Source organism: Phasianus colchicus, chromosome 3 (assembly GCF_987193195.1).
Source record: "Phasianus colchicus chromosome 3, bPhaCol1.hap1.1, whole genome shotgun sequence".
NCBI classification, from domain to species: Eukaryota; Metazoa; Chordata; class Aves; order Galliformes; family Phasianidae; genus Phasianus; species Phasianus colchicus.
This window is the reverse complement of record NC_143438.1, coordinates 75,639,289-75,664,185: the sequence shown is the minus strand read 5'-3', so window position 1 is coordinate 75,664,185 and position 24,897 is coordinate 75,639,289. Positions and strand designations below refer to the sequence as shown.

At 34.2% G+C, this 24,897-nt stretch overlaps 1 protein-coding gene across 24 annotated transcripts in view; it reads right to left on the bottom strand.

Annotated features, from left to right (window-relative positions):
- RIMS2 (regulating synaptic membrane exocytosis 2) overlaps positions 1–24,897 on the bottom strand; it is a 436,018-nt gene that overhangs the window by 139,336 nt on the left and 271,785 nt on the right. For 19 of the 24 annotated variants that reach the window (XM_090137872.1, XM_090137865.1, XM_090137871.1 and 16 more), the window contains 3 exons: positions 24,071–24,139; positions 13,097–13,253; positions 8,506–8,622 (listed from right to left, as the gene is read on the bottom strand). In XM_090137872.1, coding sequence (XP_089993998.1) covers positions 8,506–8,622; positions 13,097–13,253; positions 24,071–24,139 — 343 coding nt within the window. Of the gene's footprint in view, positions 1–734; positions 843–1,463; positions 1,530–8,505; positions 8,623–13,096; positions 13,254–24,070; positions 24,140–24,897 lie in introns of all 24 variants that reach the window. The other 5 variants (XM_090137889.1, XM_090137890.1, XM_090137887.1 and 2 more) reach the window with 2 other exon arrangements.

The following is a 24,897-nucleotide window of genomic DNA, read 5'->3' as shown; positions in this document are numbered from 1 at the left end:
AGCTTACAGTTTATCAGATTTAAATCCTTATTTCTATTCACACAGAAACATTTTTCTGTTTTGCAGTATTTGCTGAAATAATCACAGTAGGACTTTTACATTTGTAGTGCAAGAACAGCATGACATATTTCATATCTTATAAGCCACATTATTTCAACCATAATTATTTCACAGAAATCATTATGCGTTCAACTACGCTACTTTTCAGATAAAAACAGGAACACTGATGGTCTGTAATCACACACAATCATTGTGAATGTATACAAGTACTCATTAGTTACAGAATAAGTACTATATAAATATCTACAACTTAAGCTTGTACATTTCACTCTATTTTTCATTTAAACAAAATATGAGATTTCAGAAAGACTCAATTTCTGTGCACTCTGAGGTAGATAAGCATTTCCTCAGTATTTCAAAAAGAATAATAAGTACTATAAGCACTTTGGAAAATTGCAGCAAAAATAAAAGTTATACAAAGACCCTCGTACAGAACAACCATATAACCTTATTTATGAAATTGACTTATATAAAACTCTTCAGCTTCTCTTAGGATTTTGCCAGTCTCGAGCAGGCAGTCTTAGGTACATACATATTCACAGAGAAGCATAAAACACCTTTACCGTATGTGTTTATTAGTTAAAACATACATCATATTCTTAATTTGGAAACCAAACGCAGTACTGCCAAAATTTATGGGGTAGAACTAAAAATATGCTCCACATCAATTATACCTCTCAAGATCATAGTAAGCACCCTCAGAATAGGTACGGCACATCTTACGGGAACGAAGTAATCTGATTGCATCTTCACAAAAAAGAGGATATATTGTGTGATCCTGGCTGCCAAAACATAAAGGGTGAACACAATGAAAAGCAACACAAAGATGAAACAAGGACAAAACAATAGGAAAAGAAAGGAAGTTCATCAACAGAAATACTTGAAGAATACTCAGCTGGAACTCTGGTGAATTTAGCAAAACTAGTGCTACTCCAAAGTCTTAAGGTATTTTAGCCTGCAGTGAAGACTATGAGACAGGTATCAAGATTACTCTCAGGTAATCTGGACAGGTACCAGATTTCTCTCTTGCAACATTTAGCACAGCCCATACATGTATTAGATCCTCTACGTTAAATTCACAGTATTAGCAGATATTTGTGTTGGTTGACTTAAATATTTTCCTTACTGACTTCTAAAAAGATATTGGAATGATGTGCAGATGGCACCATGTTAATATATCACCAATTACAGACTTGTGGCAGTGAAAAAAATGTCAAAAAGGTAAAGAAGAATTACTCAGTGACCTGTCTACATAGTATGTTAAAAAGTCTAATGCTGATATTGACTGGGTACTTCTAAGTTTTCTACCACTATACACAGACTGACAAAAGCAGAAGTGGAAATGTAGGTACACAGAAGTACATGCATTATCCACACAGAGTCACACAGTGGAAAACATATACCTGGCATCTCTGTGATGGTGATCTGTGGACTGGGTGTACCAGGAACGAGGTAAAGTAACATAATGACTGAGCAGATGGCAGAAAGAAAAATACAAATGAGACAATGAGATGGAGAAGGAATGATGCACTTCACAATACAGAAGACACAAAAACCTGCAAACACAAGGGCTACAAAAGCATTGTATACATGCACATAAAATTATGTCGAGTTTCACACATTTATTCTGAGAAGTAAGAGACAGGAGCATGTGGATAGTTAAAATTCGGGATTTTTTGCATTATTTGGGTTAGGAAAAAATTTGTTTCTGAAAACAGTCTCAAGAAGTTATATTACTCATTCCCTTGCTTAAAGGCAGCAATAACTCCAGCATATATAACATATTTGGCAGTTTACCTAGTCTGTCTACCTAATCTGGCTATCATCATTGGGAATGCTGCCAGTTTGCTGCTACATAGCTAGCTCCAGAGCTTACTATTTTTGATGGTGAGATTCCTTAATATTTACCCTATATATGATGAACTTACATGAAAGCTCCCTTAGTATTCAAATAATTTACAAAGAGATAAAATAAGTGTAACAGAAAATGCCAGAAAGGAAATCCATGCATTTCAAAATAATAAAAACACAATATCTACATTTTGTTTGTACTCCCAAAAAAGTAATATATATATATATATTTAAATATATATCTCTCTACTACAGCACTAGATATTCTTCTATTATAACAATAATGTCATTTCTCTTTTAGTACAAATACATGCAAACAGTATTTTTTTAAAAAAGTGTTTCTCCAATTTACAAAGAATTATTAGAATGCAAGAGTCCCTGCTCTACAGCACCACTAAAGTTCTTTTTTTTTTTTTTAAAGTGATGTCTTACAACTAAAGGGCATATTACAAGTGCCAAGAAATTTCACAAAAAACACTGAAAACCTCACATTTATCCACCAATTTATTTCTCATGTGTTAATTTGTTTTAGTAATCAGACAAAGTTATCACACAAATTATTACAAGTAGTTGTATTACCTACACATATGATCTTTTCCTTGTTTGTGCATGGATAAAATATATCGTCAGCCATGTGTAAATAGTTTTTATAAGAATTTTAAGATAATGATATATAGTACAACAGATCTTTGTGCTCACTTCTTGCCAAATAAATGCAAAATTTTATAGCCTCCACTATAAAATGCTTTTAACTTAAGTCCTTGCTTACAGTGTGATTGCAGACAAATTGTCTGAAATTGAAGAACAAGGAGCCACACACAATTCATCGGAGCCCAACGTGACACATTAATTTGAAAATTAGAGACAAGACTTTCTAATAGTGCCCTGAAAACCAGAACCAGTCTACCCATAACCTGGCAGTCATTATACTTTTGAAAAGCAGTAAAAAATATAATTTCATCATGTTCTTAAAATTTCCCTTAGAATATATGCACACCCATAGGAAGAACAATTAAAGAAAAATGCTGGAATCCACCCCACAGCAGCTACGATAAGTGCAAGCAAGGCAAACGTGTATAGCAGTCTATTTTCACCACAGTAACCACTCACAGGCTATGTTCACAGGAATGCCCTCATATGATTTACATGAAATGCTGGAAGTAACATTGCAAAGCTTTTGCCGATATTACATTACTAAGTAACTAATTGCTTCTAGCTCGTAGATGGCAGTTTGATGTTAACATTTCACTTTCACTTCCCTTTTCTCTTTGCAGAGAACTGTTAACAAATTTTCTTGATAGTCTTCCAAAATCAAACACAATATAGTCAAATAGTTAAGAACAAATCTTTAAACCAAACTACAACTTCAGGCAGCGTTACAGAGCATTAATTTTTAATTATTCCTATTGAGAAGTATAATTTCTCTTTCCTTACAGCTCACAAGGAACACCTCAGACTGTTTCCTTCACCTACTGGTATTTGAATGAAACACCACCAGGAAATGCTCTTCAAATCCCCTCTCTGTCATCTTAAACGCCTGATCTCTGGTATTAAGTTTTTTCCCAGTATTGGCAGAAACACAGGACTCCAGTGCTCTTACCAAGTTCTGAGACTTTTGTTTGTGATGTTCAATCTTTTTGGGTTTTTTCAATTCAAAAACTTAGAACAGAGTAAGCTGCTATTTAGACACAACCATACATACAGTCTAATATGTAATAACCTTTAACAAGTTTAATATATGCTTTCTTACCACTCAGAACTCTTCTTGTCTATCTTGTCTATATAAAGACTACAAGTAAGCTTCAGTTTAAACTTGACCTGGTCCTCCAGTATTGCTCCCTGTTTATAATTTTCCCTGTTCTTTCTTTAGAGCAAATGCTATACGTTACCTAACTGATAAAATATAATTCCTTACAATATGTTCTTAAAAGTGCAACATAACAAATAACTGTAGGGAACATGCTTTTGGATGGGACTAGATGATCTCCAGAGGTTCCTCCCAACCCCTGCAATTCTGTGATTCTGTAATACTCAGTCTGAATTAGTTCTACACATTATAAAACAAGTCATACATCATACAACAAGAATATGTAGCCTAAATAGCCTGTAGTATTTTCATAGTTTATGATGCATCATTCCCAGCTGCACAAATAATAATGTAGGTATTGCTCATGTAAGCATGTCTCTCTCTTTCTCTGGAAATGGTTTCCATTGACACACCACAATATTTTCAATAAATTATGCATGCTTAATATTAAAAAAAAAAAAAAAAAAAAAAGGAAAACTGCATGCAATGCATCTCTATGGAAGTCAGATTCATTGGCATCACGTAGGTCAAAATACAACAGGATGCACATTAAGAGGCCCCATAGAACACACACACTGTTCTGTAGTTCATATAGTTTGGCTTGCAGCACAAAAGGTTTAAATGCTGTCTGTCTACTGATCATTCAGTCAACAGTCCACTATTTTTTCTGATTTTATTAATACTTTATGTACTTAGCTTCAAATAAATTGTACAGATTTTTATAAGTATGTTAACAATGAAATACCAAAGCTGACTGAGACTTCACTATTTCTCCCAGTTCAAAACCAAGATATGGAAAACACCTCTTCAGCTACTATCCAGTCTAAACCACTTAAAATCATGGTTTAAGTAAATTGTAATGTAGTAAAAACATGATTCAATTGATTGCTGGCATTAAGTTCTGCATTGCCTCAATGCAAAACAAGTCCAGAAATGTTCTACAACAGAATGCAAAATAAGCACTTTTTACAAAATACAAAATAAGCATCAAAGACAAACAGTCTTTGAACTGTTTGTGAAAATAACAATCTCCTATGTACATATGGGGGGAGTGAATGGAAGATCACAGAGACATGGGTACATTTTAGACATAGCAGATCTTTTAAAAGATGGTAAGCCTCAAAGATTACAGCATTCAATAGCAGAAGTATGTCAAATAAGAGTGTGGCAAAATGAAAATATTAGCCTGCAGCCTCAAAAATTTCTGAAACATTAGATATTTTGCTACAAAGGATAATTTGCAGCAACTCATTTCACTTACATTAAAGCAATGAAATAAGTCCGATTAAGAAGTACTACAGTTTTTGCAATATAACCAAAGACACAAAACAAACACACTTTCTCCCCTGCATCAGGTGAAAACAGATTTCCATTAATCTGACGATACAATTGCAGAGATAAGCACAAGCACTATAATTTTCTCTTTTTTTTCAGTGAACAGAAACTGGTGACATAATTTTTTCCATTATCACTCACATACTTGTCCATTTCCTCACACTTTCTAAAAAAATCAACAAATCATGAGGATAACAAAAAAGATGAGTGATTCAGATTGTTTAATTTTAGTGTTTAGTTTCCAGGAACAATCTACACATAGCAGAACAGTCCTAGAAGCACTCCTAAAAACATGTACACGTATGCAGAGTGCATCACTGTACAATCTAGTGTATTCCTCCCTGTTCTTACTGTGCAAGCACAGTTTAACTTGGTACTGAGCTACTTCACTAAACAGTAAAGAAGAGGCATTACGACATTTGCTATTGCTTTCAGTTTTCATTCTCGGTGACCAGTTCTCAGAATTTAATTAATGCTCTGGCTTCTGTATTAGTGGGGTGTTGACTCCCAAGTATTTACGTGGAAATGGAACAACTGGAGTACACTGACATCCTATGTTGTGCTTATTGAAAAGCCTGTAAGTAATTCTGAAGGCAAAATAAGATTTTCTGTCCCACCACTAGAGCTTGCATGAATTAAATTTGGTTGACACAAGAATCTCCTATCATTCTCTCAGTTTTCATCCATTATGATGATCTATTTTTTCTAATGTATTTTAATTTACTTGAAGTTGTACACTAAGTAGACGGGCAACACTACTGTCCCTCCCTTTTTAGTAAGTGAAACAGCAAATTAAATGCATGACAAGCACAAAATTATTAAGATTGCTAACAAATCAGTTTCTTTTTTTTTTTTTTCCTTTATTTTTTTTTACTGGTATGAATTTGCCGTTTACCAAATACGTCCAAACTAGTCAAGTTAGAACTTTCTAAACATCCAGAAACATTGAAAAGCAGGAATTAGCTTAATCAAATTGCAGAGAAAGAAAAAGGTGGCTCTTTGGGATGATTAGTAGGATATTTTTTTAATAAAAGAGGCATTGAAGTTAGAAGAAGGGAGATGTGAGAACTGGCATATGAATTTTTGGGGCATTTTGAATGTCTGTTAATAACTTGACCCCCTACTTTGAGTACTCAGAAAGGACAATACGATTCTGACATTTTTGGTAATAAAGGAATCAATACAACTTTTAACTCTAGTTTTATCCTGCCAACCAAAATCAATACATGAATCAAAAACAATGTGTTGAGTCGGGTGCTTGACATTAAAATTACCTCCAACTAAACAAAAAATGTGTGTCTTCCTGCTTTCTTAATAATTTGATTTTCACTTCTAACTTTGATTTTGAGCGACCGTTTGCACTGCAATCAGGCTCAAGGTCACTAGACCTTCTCACATACAGTCGCATAATACCTTACATCTTAGTACCATGTATGTTAGACATATATCTGGAAAAGGAAGGAACAAGAGCTCTTATATATATACTCAGTCATATTTAAACTTAGCAACTGAGAATGTCTGCAAGAACGTACTTTTTCAAAGTCCCGTTTTTACAAACATCTCCAAAGGATAAATGGACTGTGGAAACAACAAATCATCAGAGTGGTGGGAAAGCAAAGTATGATTTTGTTTCACAAAAGGTTAAATATGGAACAAAGCAAGAATGGTAAGTGGAAAGATTATAAACTTGCTTAGAAGTTCAGTTTTTACACTTCTACAAACTAATTTCAGTGGTTTTCAGAATTAATACTATTGATGAGTTATTTCAAGGACTTGTGTATGCACAATGCTTTTTATTACGTAACACTGACAGTATCAGACAAATATTCAGTAACATAATTTGAAGTTTAATAATCTTTCCATTCATAAAGTCACTGTTAGTTAACAACAGCGAATAGAAAATATGATAAGTGTTTGGGACTAGTCTTTTCCTGTTCTTGTGTTGCCTAGAACCAAGATGCTTCAGACACTATATGCTGAAACAGGTAGGTATAAATTTGTCAATAATCTGACTTGCTAGATAATCATTCACCATGTAGAAACTGGGGAGAACTTTGGTGCTTTGGAAAACACAGGTGACACATACACCTGTATTCAGCAATTCAGAACATACCTAACAAAGAAACATTGACACTAATCATGTGAAAGCTCAATACATTCATCACCAACTTTAGACATTGGTTTTCTGATACGTTCTAAGAAAAAACAGGTTTTCTTTCTTTAACCTAAACCAGTTCAGTAGGGAATATTTTTATTAAGTCATGGGAAAATACTTTATTGGTGTACTTCTGGCTAGTTTTTACTGCTGTGCATACATCTGGGAGGCAGGGTAGCAAACTCACACAGTGAACAATCCCAAGAATATTCCATATAGCATACACAGGCTCTATGGATAAGTTTAGACCATATTTCTAGGAAGACTGATCTTACTGTCAACCTAGTATTGTCACAAAAGTATTCCATTTTTCCTCTTTACCAGAAACAGTTTAGAATCCTTAAGTTATTTCATTCTGCATGAAAATCATCTAGCCTCATCAGTCAGGTGAATATTTTTCTGCAGCATAAATAGAAGTATCAAATACTTCAAAGGAGGCTTTCCTATGTTATACTTGTAATGAATATGGTTAACATTTTGGATGACATTTCATTGCTTTTCAGTAACTTAATTTTTTGTCCACTTGACTTTTTTGGCCAAATTCAATTTAACATCGCTTAAATAGCTATATGTATTTTATTTTATTTTTGGTACTCTTTTTTTCTAACTTATCTGATTAGGAAAATATAATTATATATTTTCTCAGATTATTCTGTCTTACATTCTTTACAGTCACTGATTATCACATCAATGTTCTTTTAAGACACATTCACCTTTTCAGTTCAATAAAGTCAGCAAAAAATGCTGATGTCTTAAGTTGTTTGTATTACAGCTTTCAACACCAATTCTGTGCTTTGGTGTCACTTGAAGAATAATCTGTAAGAATCATCAGTAGAAGTATTAATTTCATATACTAGCCACACAGGACTCACTTGAATTGCAAAATATACAAAATATACATAAATGCTATTTACATTTATGAAATGGGATAATATCAGCCTAATTATAATCTGCCTTATAATGCACAGATTTTCAGCTTCATTCAGCAGCAAAAATGACCAAGTTCATTCTTAATTTTTTTTTTAAGATATTCTGCACTTAGGGGAATGTAGTTCATAGAAATATTCCCAATAAAAAAGAAAAACTAAACAATTTATCATAGCTTGTTCAGTTTCCCTCTTTGCAAAGAATTTTGTCAGCCTTGTGCACATTGTATGTATTTTCTTAATGAGTAGGGAAATGTTCATCTGTGGGAAAAGGTAAAAGCAATCTGGTTACCTATTTTAGAGACACTCTGAAGTATTTCACACTAATGAGAGTAGGCTACAGGTATGCTAAATATAAGTCAGATAATTACCTCTCTCTGTCCGGGGAGTAGTGGTCATCTATTGCACGGTGTCTTTCCATTCGGTTCAGGGTATTGTAATGTGCAGCAGTAGATCGTGTCCCTCTTGGCCCCTGATCCACATTCCGACTAGGGATAAAAGAAAGCACATTCTGAATTCTGGGTACAGCTGGACTACAACAGAAAGCTGTTAGCAAACATGAGTTGGTTTACCTGATCTATCTTTTGTATAATTTCATAGGAACGTAATTCATAGTTTTATTGTAATCTTTATTTTTGTCTATTGAAAAAAGTGCTAACTTAATGGTAGGGATATGATTTTTTGTTTCGTTTTGATACACAATTATTTTATTTAAATGGTACATTTTAGACAAAAGCTAGTCTTTCCAAACAAGCACATTCAATGAAATTTACCTTCCTAGATGAAAATACACTGTAAAGAATTTTCCAAGAGCTTTGAGCTTGGTTATAATATAAATATGTAAACTGCAGTAAGACACAATGAGTACTGCTGGATTTCTGGCACAGTAAAGACTGATTAAAAAACAAACAAAAAAAACCCCTGTAATCTAAATAAAAGAGCAACGTGAACTTCTGCCAGCAGCAATAGTTTATTTCCAGTAAGTTAACTGGGTATGGAAATGGGCACCCTGCTCTGAGTGTCCCTTCTTGAGCAGAGGTTGATGAGATGGACTCAGAGGTCTCTGCCAAACTCCACCATTCTGTAATTGCATTTCTTCACTTTGGCTGTTATGAAGCCAAATAGTAAGTTAGAATCAGAGAATGGTTTAGGTTGGATGATCATTACGGTCCTTTTCAACCCAGGCCATTCTATGATTCTGATTCTATTTCCAACCCCCTGCTGTAGGAAGGGACACCTCCCTGTAGACCATGTTGCTCAAAGCCCCATCCAGCCTGGCCTTGAAAGCTTCCAAGGAGGAGGCATTCACAACCTCTCTAGGCAACCTGTTCCAGTGTCTCACCACCCTCACAATAAGGAATTTCTTCCTAATATCTAGTCTAAATCTACTCTCTTCCAGTTTAAAACCTTTTTCCCTCATCCTGTCACTACCTGCCCTCATAAAAAGTCCCTCCCCTGCTTTCCTGTAGACCCCCATTAGATACTGAAAGGCCACTGTAAGGTCTCCTCAAAGCTTTCTCTTCTCCAGGCTGAAGAGCCTCAGCTCCCTCAGCCTGTGCTCATAGGGGAGATGCTCCAGCTCTCTGATCATCTTCATGGCTCTCCTCTGGACCTGCTCCAACAGCTCCATGTCCTTCTTGTGCTGGGGGCTCCAGAACTCGACACAGTTCTGGAGTCCTCAGAATTTAGTTTACCAACTAGATTTTCTAATTACCATATTAGAAATAGGTATAATTTTTCTACCTTTCACTCTATAACATGTAGCCCATAACTCCTCTGTACATGTTTTAACCACCTTATTTACACCAAAATTATTAATACCAAAAAGGCTTTACTCCACAGTTGGACTCTTTCATACACATTTTCACTCTAAAATGGATGCTGGTGGTTCTCTTCTGCTGTTCAGCAACAAATTCTTTTTTCCTTCTTTATCAATTTTAGTCTCTAATTCCTTTTCACAGTCTATCATTTCATTGAGGTTTAAAAAAAATTTGTAAAAAACAACCATTTCTGTTTATAGTATTATCTTCTTTTACTCCATCCTTCTTTTGACTTAAATATCAAAGCATTCTCAACCTGTCACTTTTTTACAAAACTTTCCAAATACCTGACTTTCATCTTCTCCACACACAGTGAAAACTTCTGCCCAAACTACCAAACTATTAGCGTTGGTCCTGAAAATGGTGTACCATCCTGTCTGCTCAAATAGCTTTCAGTAAAATTGTACTTTTAGCTTACTGTTCTAAATAAGTCATTTCTCCTTTAGATTTCTCTATTATATCATGCTATGACTTCATGCTGCCTTTAAACATCCTACACAAATGTATTTCTTGTACTTCAAATAAAGCTCTCTTTTACTCTGCTAAAGATGCCTTTGTTAGCTAGATTTGCTGTTTAAGGGGAAATGACATACTTTCTCCAATTAAATTTGTTATATAAGGAAAAAAAAACACATTTTATACATCTACTCCTTTGGAACCTTTCTGCATTTAACAGAATGTGTATGGAGTAAAGCAATCTGATCTAGACCTTCCCTGGTACAACTTGCGACCATTTCCTGCTATCCTATCACTTGTCACTTGAGAAATTGGCACCCTCCTCACTGAAACCTCCTTTAAGAAATTTGTAGAGAGCAATGAGATCCACCCTCAGCTTCCTATTCATCAGACTGAACATCCCTAGTTCCCTCAGCCACTCCTCATCTGTCTTGTTTTCTAGTCACTTCATCAGCTTCATTGCTCTTTTCTGAACATGTTCCAGAAACCCAGTCTTCTTGTAGTGAGGGAACAGTACTCGAGATGCAGTCTCACCAGAGCCACTGGGTACACTACTGGGTCATGTTCAGCTGGCTACTGACCCATACTCTCAGGTCCTTTTCTGTTGGGCAACTTTCCAGTCTCTCTTCCCCAAGCCAATACCACTGCATGGGATTGTTGTGATCCAGGAAACAGCACCAGTTCATCAATCCAGCCTGTGCAGATCCCTCTTCAAAGGCTTCCTATCCTCAAGCAGATCAACACTCCCACCTAACTTGTTACTGTATGAAACCTTTCTGAGGGTGCACCTAATCCTCTCATCCAGATCAATGTATTCTACCATCTTACTTTTTCAAATGCCATCTTAGAAAAAAACTAAACATCACTGTCTGACACAATCTAACCTGATCTAGAAGCACACAGCCCTTTGCATACATTAGTGAAAACACGACAAGTCTTCTACTGCTCTACATAAGACTTGTCCTAACCTCTGCTAAAAATAAAACCATGCAAATTGACAGCTGCCACGTGATATAGCTATTCAAAATAATATTTTCTTTTCAGTTATTATGCCAGGTATCATTTGTGAATTCTAAGGGCTTCAAACCATATACATTTATTAACAAGATGTTAAATGTAAAAATGATTACAGCTCTTCCAAGTAGACCTAGATCTTCACTAGATTTAAAACAGGCATTTCTGTACTCAAAAGACTATGCTGCTTCTTTTCTATGAAGTCCCATGTTCTAGCAACTCTATCTGTGGGCTCTTAATGATTTAGGATATGGGCAGGAAAATATTAGATAAATAACAGTTGAAACTTACTCTGTAAGTTCCAAATTATATTTAAAATTTTAGCTTAAAATCAGGAAGCAAGGAATGTTTCATGTAAATATTACCAACATACAAAATAGCAAGAAAATGAAAAGGTTTTTCAATGGTTTTAGACAAGTCTTAATTACTGGCTTGGTTCAAATACACACAACACAGAAAATAAAATAATTTTAAAGAGGGATTTTGACCATATTTATGTCTATATCATAGCATCATAGAACTGTTTGAGTTAGAAGGGACCCTTAAAAACTTAAGGACTCTTAAATATCCAATAGGAATAACCCCAGAACAGTTAGTATAAGCAATTACTTAGCCTGAATTCAGTACCACTGAAATCAGAATAGGCCTCTCTGTGTCTACTGTTTATCTAACTACCAGTATGTTTCATTTAAAATAAGGCCATGCTTAGGTATGTTTTTAGATTTCAAGAAGAAACTTAATTTTCTACCTGTTAGCTAGGAGATAATTTGGAATCCTAATACTTCACTTAGGGAAAATGGTAACATTTAATCTGTTTGTTAGGGGAAATGGTAAGTAAAAACGTAAGAGAATATGGTCAAAAGAATCTTAAACTAACAGAAAGAACAAAAATGAAATAAAGAAACATAGAACACAAGAGAATTGGAATGGCTGTAAAAAAAAAAAAAGGAATACACATACATACCTTACTGGATACCAAATCTTCAGTATTAAATGGGAACAGTGAACATTATCTTATTCCTTTTATTCCAGCTGAATTACAGCGATTGAAAACCTACCCATACATAGTAAAAAAAAATGCTGGAACACAGGCTTCATTCCCCTTGATAACTATATTCTGTTTCCTCTTAAGAAACTTACAGAAAAAGTTCTAATTATTTCTTAAAAAGTATATTGAATCAAATAGTTGTAATTATCCAAATTGGTCAGGTCAGAAGAATTGTCCTGATCTTGGTTTTACAAAACATCACAAACCTTCCAAATGAAGAGTTGATTTTTTTCAGTATAAGAAGATGTAGAAAGAAAGCTTTTATGGGAAGTATGGCACTGCCAGCATCTTAATTCTACACAGACAAAAAGATTGAAAACAGCCACTGATGAGAATAATGCACCAGAACAATGAGAAAATGTCAAACCATCAGAAACTAAAAGGCATCTTCTAAGTAGCTCATGAAAATAAAAATCTGGAGATGTATTTTTCTTTCTTTAGACATAAAATCAGATGAACTTCCAGACATCAATATAATGTAATAAGAACATTACTGACTTCATACAGTTTTATAAGATCTAATCAATTTGTCCCCATTTTGAAAGTCAGGAGATTCTTTCCAGTATTTTTACAGGATCAATAGAACTTAAGTTTATATACCTACATGTTTCAATAACAATTTACCTTTGTGGGGGAGGGACACTGGGAGACCACGATCTTGTCCGTCCTATACTATCTCCACGGTGAGGGGACCCTGATCGAGAGCAATGATTAGATGACATAACTTGTTCTGGCACTGATAGCGTTGAACTTTGGAGGTCTCTTCCATTATGTCGATAATCTAAAAAGAAAAGCAAATATTTAATTAATCTGAAGTTTCAATTTTTAATTTCCTACCACACCTGCAGAAATTGTAAGCACGATAATGCTAATGGATTCTGATCAAGAATGCTGTCATGTGTTTTTCTTGATTTTTTGTAATGAAAATATGTATGCAAATATTCCTGGTTTTATGTTTGATTCAAATAGACTTATAGTTCCTATAGCTATACTTTAAAGTGTAGTAATAAACACCATGCACCAATCTTGCAATTTAGAATAACTCGTGGTCAGTACGATACATTAATAATAAAACTAGTTAAACAGACCTTTTTCCTTAGAATAACTTAAAAAAAAAAAACTTCTTGTATTTTCTAATTAAAATTATATTGTAAGAGTTGTGTACAATATATAGTATCATGAAACTTTGCATGGAAATGTCCTCAAAACTTATCCAAAGTTCAGGTTTAAAAGTTGGGATAGTAATATCTACTAGGGAGATACAGAGTTTGAGTTCAAGAAAGATTTCTGTTTCCGAGAATTAAAGAAAAAAATGAAACTTGCTTCCATTCTAGAGCTAACCTTGAAGTAGGGCAATAGGAGACATGATGTGTGCCAAGCAAAGCCTCCCTGGATTTACCAGTTTTAAAGGTTCCCACATGACCATTTTACAAAGCGTTTTAACAAAAATCTTTTTTAAAAGCTGGATGTATTAAAGTAACTGTCTGCATCTCACTGTAGAAGTTTAATTCACTGGCCCAGGGTACAACACTCTCTGAAAACAGGATACCAGATTAAATAACAAATTCAAGGAAGTTTTCACATATTTTGTGAGGATCAAGTTAACATATGATTATAAGAAACGGAAGAATTGCGTATTTTAACCTCATGATAATGCTTTGAAAAAATAGGTCTTCAAAAAGCTCCTGACAGCTATGACAGGTGAAATAAGTGACTTTTAGTTCTGAAGACAATATTCAAGTAAAAAGTGATCAAAGAGATCCCCCAATACTGGAAAATTCCAGCTTATAAGGCTGTAAGTATTTTTCAGTGAAAAACTTCTGAGATTCCAAAAGTATTTGGCCTTCTACCACATTACTCATAGTTTTCTTCCTGGAAATTTTTTTGTAAGCAGATAAGCAAAACCTCATTACTTCATTCCATTTCATTCTTCCAAGAATATTCAATACTTCCACTTAAGTATTTCTATTCACACAACCTTAGGACCAAGGATATACATCAATCTATCAACTTCTTCCCCATGCATGTAGATGTAAGCTGAAGCACGTGCATGAGCACACGTGCATATGTGTGTATATTAAAAGGGAAGGAATATCACACCATCATTGCAATCATTTTAGGACAATGACCTTAAAGAACAGACATTTGTTTGTCACTTCACATCAATCAAGTAATGCTATGTAGCTTGGGAGAAAAAAAGAAAAAACAAAAGCTTCCCTTTTGCCAACACGTCAAACTGTCAAACATTGAGAAGTAACAGGTTTGGTAAAGCAACCCGCTAACAGGTTGAAATTCAACATCATCTTTCAATTCTATGGAGTTAATATAGCTTTCTGCCTCATTCCATACTAAGTATTTTTACCAAGTAGGAATCAAAAGAACATAAAATGCAAAACCATTTGCAATCTCATAGTGAAAATAACTACATCATACTTTACAGAACTTAACTTTCTACGAGCATCCACAGAATTTAATATTTCCAATAAATAAAACATCCATGTTTTGAAACCACTGTACTAGAAAAAAATGTGTTTAATGGAGATACAAAAAGAACTTAGGGACAAATTAAGAAAGTTTCTTAGGTTTCTTGAGTGTTTCCAACACTTCACAGCTAGAGCAAAATCAAAACTGCAAAAGAGAGCATTTCCACTGCATGAATACACGAGGAAGATCAGGTATTTCAGAAATATGATCCAAAAGGTTGTTAACACAGCCATGAAGACAGAGGTCACAGAAGATGCCCTGTTCTGAACTTAGTTGCTAAAATCAAGGATGCATGGACAATGCTCCCATCCCTTGGTACCAACCTCTGATAGAAACTATCCTACAGTATTTTTCAGAAGAACTGAATAAGGAAAAGGTGAAAATGTTTTTTCCACTACTTGGAAAGATGAAAAACTAAGAAAACTGCTACAAAAAAAAAACCTATAATCATGTACAAAACTCTCAGATGCAAAAGCCAAGAACCTAGCAAGTTTCTTGATCAGCTTTAGACTTTAAATAAGTCTGTCTAAGGTTAGCTTTGGCAGATCAGAGTTACAATACTGGTCTTGAAAGCACTTGGTACCAGAGTTTAATGATTCATTGGTCTTTGAGTCTTTATATTCATTTTAAAAGATGCTTTCTTTATCTAAAATATTGGAAAAAAACATTCAAAGTATTGTTTTTTATTAAAGTTTAATTGCTTTATTTAGTATTTTCATTGCTATAAACAAAAGCAGATTTTCAAAGTTCAGTGTAATAATCTGTGATTACCATGAGCCACAAGAGATGCAGAGAGAGCAGTGGGACAGCTCTTCTGCTACAAAGATTCAGCAAGAAGACAGTGACACAAAGCTTTCATGGAAGGCTTAAGTAAATGACCATCAGTGATCTGTACATATCTGAAGTGATCAACATCATAATAAATATGTTTAGCAATCGATGCCAGAGCTCTTCTAATCTTTTAACAAACCTCAATATGCTATTGATGACTGAATGACCAGGGGAGCTGACGTGGTAACTTTTGGTACTCCCAACATGAGAACTTAAATCTCTTTAAAATGTGATTGGTTTTGCTTGCACAGGAGTTGGAACATTCATGTCTCTCTCATGAGAGACAGCATTCCCAAACTTACGGTAACATTCTCAATTGGAAAAGGGACAATTTAACTTCCATGCTTAAAAATATGGCGGGGTCCCAGTGGTAAGATTAGAGGAATAAAATAAAAATATTATCCTGCTGAAATTAAGTGCAACTTGACCATGGAGCTGCTATAGAGCAGAGATAATTATAGCAGTAGTAAAAATAGGATAAACACTGGAATCTGCTTGCAGCTATAAATATTAAGTCATTACCATAGAATCAAAGGCTCTATAACTACGGCAAGCCTCTTAAAGTACAGAGCACACAGAACCTGATTATCAGTACAGAGATAATCAGAGATAAACAACTGAGAGCTGTGGACACATAAAAGATGGGCACATGACAGAGACATCTGCAATGCCACTGCATTTTCATGGGAGGGTTGCATCAAAAACTGTCATACACTTCAAATTAGGGATTTCATAAGGCACACTAAATACAGCTTCCTATGAGCTGAAGTTTTCATTTTATCTAAGAGAGAATATTAATACATTTGATTTAAAATATTCATCCACACAGCACAGCTGTTCTGTACTGATATTGTGCTGTGCAGTTCACTAAATACTAACAAATTGTTATCAAATTTTGCAGCTGTCATGCACGAAATTACAGAAAATCACAGACATCCAAATATGAAGTTCACATGAACAGCACTACACTAATGCCCCCAAGAATCTTGAAGCATCTTAATGAAGCTTTTGGTTTAGGAGTCTTGATGCTTGACTGACTTGAGAGAAACTGTATGAAAATAATTCTAGAAAAGCAATAATTAGAATTCCTATTCATTGCGGGCAGACTAATGAACTTGTTTCAGACACTGATGCTGAGTGGCATTTTCTCCACTTTAGCATCTGTACTTAACTGAAGCATCAAGCTTTTTCTACATCAGTTATTTATTTTTTAACACTCACAATGGTTGGGCTTAGAGCAAGGACCAATTAAAAACAATTACATAATCAAATTGCCAGAAATGCTTAGCATACCTAGATTTTATACATGGGCACTTTGGAGACAGTTCAGGTCTTGTATGCAAATGTTCTCATCTTCTAGAGTGATTTGAGCATCTAAATGCAGAATTTGGATGTCCTCTGAAGATGTGCCGACAGTAACTGACCAAATACTTTGAATTATTAATATATGAATTTTCTGTAAATTGAAGATACGTACATAGGTTTCGTGGTAGGGTTTTCTGCATCAAAATATTACTCTGCAAATAAAAGTAGAATGAATGCACACTGAAAGAAACTAGGAAGCTTAATAGTAAGATCAAATGGTTACTTGTGTCATTGTAACTCACTTTCTCATGAAGTGTTTTTTACCTACGTTCATGATGTGCAAGGGCCAGTTACACTTGAGACAATTTTTCTGATCACTAACATGTGTGGAGAGTGTTTTCACATAGTAATAAACTGGAGCATGGTGCGTTGTTCACTGCTGTCCATACACCCAGCAACACACAGCAAAGTGCTGAGTCCACTGCACATGGGAACAGTAAGTCTTACCAACAAAAACAAGAAAACTCTGCAATATTTGTCAGATGGATATCTCTACAACTGAACTATCTTGAGTAAATATTTTTGTTGAAGTTCACAGCTGTCCTGTAGATGTTTATGACAGCTACGTTCTTTAGAGAAACAAAACAAAATTTTCTACTGGAAGAAGCCGTTCTCTTTAACAGAAGGCTACATTATTCAGTATCTCCAATGGGACTGTCAGCTAACCTAAAAATTCTTAGCTTGTGACAGCTCAACTTTCAAGTCATCTGCGGAGGTTTTTGATTAAACTGGGGATATGCTCCAAACAGCTCACTTGTATCCATGAGATCGAATTTCCCACAGGACATCTAGAATGATCTCATTGTTCAAATATGACTTTCAAAATAGTGAAAGATAGATAGTATAGACTGAATGAAATTTAAAACAGTGTATTTGACCGATATTGGGGCAAGCGTTGTTGGCACCTCCTTCATGTGTGGGAAACTTTCTCAACAAAGACTGAAATCTTCACTCCTTCCCGGCTTATGTTAGTGCTACTAATAATTACTAAAATCATTTTCAGGGAAAAAAATAAATATATATCACATGTGGAAATAACTTGTAGATTCTGAAAGAGTTTACACTATTTCTTCAGATATTAAGCTTTTGAATCCCTAGGGGCATGTGCAGGATCTGTACTTTAAAGAATTATAACAAACCAACCAAACAAACAAACAAAAAACCCTACCAAATTAATTTGTCAATAGGATAATTCTTTAGTTCTACATGGTAATCTAAACAATATGTAATCTAAATCTCAGAAAGAGAGATATGTTATGGAGACAGCATTTTTTTCTATTTATTTCTATTTATTCCAGACATATACATCAGTAGAGTCTTCTCTACCGTGGCTTAAGTTGTTAATTGTACATAAGATTTATGTTATTTCAAGGAGATCAGCCACATAACGCATTTTGTAAATGCATAGGAATTAAGATAAAGGACTTCAGTCATTATTCTGAAGAATAGCTGCTTAAAAAATGAAACCATGAGAGGCTCGTTAGACAGGTTTTTATAGATACATACCTAAGCATTGGCCATTCCATTTATGCTTCATTAAAATTCTAGGTCTCACTAGACATAAAAGAATGCAATAGAACACAAAATGGATCCCAAATTTCCAGAGCACAAACAATAATAATTTATACTTTTCTACTGTAATGTGCATGAGACAATTACTTCTAAAAAATAAGAATTAAATCATATTAATAATACCTACAAACGCAATTTAAATTTACTTATATCTTTATGTTGTTCACAGTGCAGTGATAATGCTTGTATTTAAGAATATAAAATTATATCTTTTAAAAATCATATTAATTGAGAATTTGGATGTTTGAAGAGAAAATTTTTGTATCAGCTGGGGAAAAGTTAATTTGTTTAAAAGCAAGGACTTTAACACTTTACAGTAAACCTTGATTTAAGGGGTCGTGATGACTATTTTAATATTGCCTGAATTTCACCTCCAATTTTAGAGGGAATTTTCAAGACACAAAGACACTATTCTTTACCATGGAAGAAGACATAATGAATGGATAATAGAGAAGAGGAATGTGCATTAACACATAATAAAAGAAAAAGCTGGTTAATATTTACATTTGCAGCTATCCAGCTTTGAAGGCAACAAAGACTCACATTCAGGAACAGATGTTTATCTATAGTGAAATCCTTTATTTTAGGAAGGACAGAAGACAGCCATACTTTCTAATGTTATAGGATGTCTTTCAATAGGCAATTGATTTCAAGCTTAACCAAAGCATTTATATATTCTGTATCTGCATTGAGCAGCAATCATCAACAGGATCAGGTATAAAAATTCAGATCACATTATTGACAAGCATACAAAGAGCTTTATGCTTTCCCTGAAGCGAAGGATGCAACATTGCAGTGAAAGAATTCTACTGAACATAGGACTCATCAGGTATTTTGAGAAGTGAAGCAAAATGAATAATTGCTTTTCATTTTTCCTCAAAAACTGAATTGATTTTGTAAGTTCAGTAGGAATTTCTTTGCTGTTTGTTATTATTTTTTTTAAGCTACCTAGCTCTAACCATCTTCTGAATAAATATCTCATTAGTATTCTTATTTTGCTCCTGAAACATCTAATTATCTTTTGCATAATGAGAATAGCTTATCACTATAAATGTTTTTCTGCTGGGGACTGCAATTTTCCTCTTGGAAAAGCTCTTCTCTACCGACTTGCAATAGCATTTATGCAGAATTCTGTACCTTACATTCTTTCAGGACTCATCCGTTCGAACATATCTCAGATTACATGTGTCTCATGAAATTATGTTGTGCAGACAAGACATTGGTGTAGAATGACATTTTAAAAAAAATCATATCTCACTTAATATTTAAGACTTACAACCGTGGTATATGAGACTTACGATTAAATGGTCTGGACAACCAATTTCCTTTTTCTTCATACAGGCAGACTTAGTAGGCTACTTCTATGCAGCAGTTTACAATAGTTTCAACAAACACTATGCTGAAGCACTCAAGAAAATAACTATTTAGAAATTACAGTCCATAACTGTTGAACTTGGTTAACCATAATGTCCATTAAAATTTGATCAATACGAAGAAAAAAACCCCAAACACCTGCTTTTCACTGAATTGTACTAAATATTACAATTGAAATGATGTCCTGTAGAACAGGATCTCTCTAGAATCAATATAAAATCAGTGTACTGCTGGCTCTGGGCAGCCTGGTGTGGGGGCTGGTGACCCTACACATTGCAGGGAGATTGAAACTAGATGATCATTGTGGTCCTTTTCAACTCAGGCCATTCTATAATGATTCTATGATTCTATAATCAATAACTACATAAGAACATTAAAAGCATTCTAAGGAGCAAATATGCTGATGTGTTCCCCACATAGTACTGATGATGACAGACAATTTTAGGAGAGTCAAATTCTGTTTGTCAGGACAGCTAAATGAATGCTTTAAATAGCTAGAAGGCCACATAAAAAGCAATCTAAAAGACAAAAAGAGCTCATATTGTCTCTCCCTCTTCTATCCTGTGCCAACACTAAATCCAGCAGAGATGAAGTATAATGGGAATTCCGCTCTACAATTTTAGATCTCAATATAAAATTAATATATATTCTATAAGAAGAGAACTATTTCTAAATCCTGTTAAGCTTTTTTTGTTTTTCTATCTGCTTAAATATACAATATTTTAGAATCCTTTCTGACAGTACTGGTGTGGAATGGACATGTAGCAAAAAAATTTTTTTTTAAGTTTTTCTGTTGGTTTACCTTTATTTCCTTAAAAGTCTTTCCTGATGACAGAAGCAATGTTCTCTTCAATAAAAGCAATATTTGTTACCTGTCTAAGCATTCAAAGATGCAAGCAACCAGAAGAGAAAGCTTTTATGAATAATTTTTCTAATACATTTGAACTTTCTGTAAAAATTAAGGAAAAGAACAGTGTGAGAAACAGACATGAGGATGTTATCTCCAGGAAAGTAAATCAGTGCATCAGAACTGCCATAACAACAATAAGAAGCAACTGCAGGTACATTAAAAATATTTAGATTATGACGCAAAGAACTGCAGCATATAAAGTTCCTTCTCTTTCAGCAAATATAGTCTTAGACAATCATGCTTATAGGTGCACATTAAGAACTGTTTTCAGATCTTCAGTTGCTGTGTTCCTATCACCAGCTTATCCAAAGACAGACATTTAACTTTACAGGACTAATACCAGAGAACCTACATTAAAGGGTGTTTTGTAGAAAGATAAAATATCAGCTACAATCAGGAACATGAAAAAAAAAGTATATTTTAAATAACTATAAATAAATAATACATAATGAGATCAAATAATAACCACACTGTTTTGAATAAAAATAAACTAAAGAGGAAACAGAAGAGAATTCTTATCTTAAAAGCTCATGGAGACAAGTTCACAGGTCTAGTACATTGAATAAGCATGGATTTTTTGGAAAGGATCACTGAGAGTACTCAACAGATGTCAGCAAACATATTTGGTGTGATACAGTATTCATATGTCAAAAGATTAAAAGCAAAGTGAAGTGTCATGTTAAATAAAATCTGAAAATACAAAATGAAAGAACTGGGGTACTAAGAACGAAAGAACAAAGAGAGACAAATGGCTGAAGTTTTACACTGCAAAGAAGGCATATATTTAAATCAAGATTGTGATGAGTCTGCAAACTGAAGAACCTTAAGTGAGAGAAAGATGTGGATGGTAAGATAAAACAAGGATAAATCAAAAGACTTGTTAAATGTAGTGACAGCAGCACAAAAAAGGAAGGCAATAAAAATTTCAAAGCCAAAAGAACATCAAACTCTTCCAGCTACACAGTTGGTCCGAATCAAAATGCAACTAAGGTGTAGAATTGTCAGCAGAAATTAAAAAGCTAAGAGATCTTGCAAGAACTAAACGTACATTAAAAACTTAGGAAAGTAAACTCATTCACTAAACTGTAAAGTCTAATTTTCCATGGAGATGTCAAAATAGGAATTAAACTATCTACTTCCTGGAAAAGGCTACCTAACATAGATTAGATTTTAGTGACCACTTTAACAGTTAAACAGTTTAAATTAGACAATGGAAAACAGATAAATCATTTCTGTAAGCAGTGTTTTCTTATAGTACTGCCAGGAAAAAAATAAAGATTTCATTACTACTAGAGGATTCATGGCCACTCAACATACTGCACCCTAATTTATATTAAAAGATTTCACAAATGCCCGAAAAGTAAATGAAATTATGAAGAAATGAGCTATCATCTCTATATAAAAGTCAGCCTTCAGAAATAACTAAAAAAAATACAAAGTTGAAAATCCAGCTATTTGATTGAAATCCTGCTGCTTCAGGCACCTATTACATCTCTGCAAAAATATAATTTCTTTCATGACAACAGAGATTTGAGCTTCAAAATGGCTCCATACTGAGCATTTCAGATAAACATCAAATTTTCATTTATTCCTCTTTTTTAATGGTCTTTTCCAACCCCTATGATTCTGTAATTTTGCAAATCACAAAACTTGGTTTTGTTTGCTTGCTACACTTCTAATTTAACTGATTGGCCAGACTATAAAAATCCTTCCTTTTTGGAGGACAGGCAATCTGAAAGCCTTACTGACACAAATACATAAAGATAGCCAAACTTTGACTGGAGGTACATGGATTCCTTCAGAATTAATGCTTTCTATTTAAGTCCACAGAAACTACAACAGATACAAAGAACACAATAACACTATCTAATAGAGCAAATTCTCAGCTACAAAACTCAACTTTTCAACATAGTCACCATCAGCAATGCGTTTTCACCAGTGATGAATAAGAGTTTGCATAACAGCTTTTGTTTAAGATAGGGCTGTGCAAACTCAACTAATTAGGTAGCTCATTAAGATTTGGATTTATGAATACTTGGCAGCGCCTCATCTTGTAAAAGCCATGGTTGCCTCCTCTAGCTTCTTTTACTTTCCTGTCTCCCTCCCACACTGTAGTACTGTTGCTCTGATTCATGTTTTCTATACACCGTACACAGCCTGCTATCAGCATACTTAAACCTGACATAAAAGTTATACATATGCTTCTAGGTGGCCTTTTAGCTGGAATACTTTTGACTGAGCAGCTGACCACTGCCCTACAGCTGCTGGACAGACCAGGGAACAGATACTGCTCCATGTTCACCGTGTAAGATATGTAAACCACTATATAGGCACACTAAAGCTAAACTTGGCCCACCGGAGCCAGAACACAGACCAAGTGTGGTAAAAAGCTCAGTAAAGCAGTAGGGTAATTGACTGCATACTGAGCTGTGTAGTTAATGCTATACTGATACCTGTACCCAGCAGTACTGGCTTAAAGGTGACATGATTGCATCCTATATTCATTTTCTGTTGTAGATAGAAAAAGTGTATGGCCCTTTATTTTATTGGTTTTGGCTACAACTGCAGTATAATTTGTTCTCCTACAAGTGAAGGAAATCTTTCACAATATGACTTTTATCTCAAATACACATTAGATTCCCAGTTTGAGTACTTAATACAAACACATTACCTGTTAAGTCACCTCCTTTCCTGTCTTAAATGTTCAGGTTTCAGTGGTAGTGCTACCTCTTCACCATGAAGTTTTCAAGGATATATAAAACCCCACTGTCTATAAAAAAATCTAAACCACATTTCCTACCATTTAACATAAAAGAAAAAAACACTTGAAGTCTATTTTTATAATTTTTAAAAGCAATACAGAAATCGATTTTTCACTCTGTTGGTGATTTTTATGGTTAAATATATATTAACCACAATACTTATTTTGTTTATGTTAGAAAAACACAGTCATAGGTTCAATTTATTTTTCAGCAGAAAATCAGTACAAATTTCATAATAATAAATTATAAACAAGAAAAAAATTCCAGTGAACTCAAAAGAATAAATTTAGAAAGTAATACCTGAAACCACACCAATTCCATCATCACAGTCATAATCAGAGACTTCACTGTCACTGATTCTTTTGGACCCTGTCAAAATAACAACAAAAACATGTATCAGTTATTTTCCTGTAAAACAGAGCTGTCTTAAGCCAAGTCTATAAAGAAATAAAAAGATCTCATATCAGATAATTAAGCATTAATATAAACATAAATAATATTATTGATGTTATTATTATTGCAAACGTATTACAGTACCAACTATTCTCATCTAAATGTTCAATGTAATACACAAAGAAATGGTGAAATACAGCTCTGCAACATTGTTTTTATGATGCTTTCAGATACTTCATATGCTATCTATTCATTCCATATCAAAACAGGTACCACACGGTTCATCTTCCAAATTTTCACACACAAAGCATCTGAGTACCAGAAAAAAAATACATGGTAATGATCATATAAAACGAATGCAGTATTTTCTTTGGGGTATTAGTAAGCATTAACAGGGGAAAAGGCAGCTTCACACATAAAATGTGCTCTGATAAACAAAATCTCTCTGTGACGCATTGGAGGATGTAAGCCATTAAATGCTACACAGGAGTGCTATACGGGAATAGATGGAACTTAGTTGGCAAAAGTAGATTCCGTGTCTACAATTAGCACAAAAATGTAGGTCATGTAGGACAAATACATGTGTTAATTTGTTTATCTTTATTTTAATTCTGACTTCTGTTGCAACTTTTGAACAGCATTTGATTGATGCCATCAGGATGAAGCACTGGCATGTCAAAGTGCCAATGATAATTACTCATTTACATGTTTTAATTGTGAGAATCAGTGCTCTG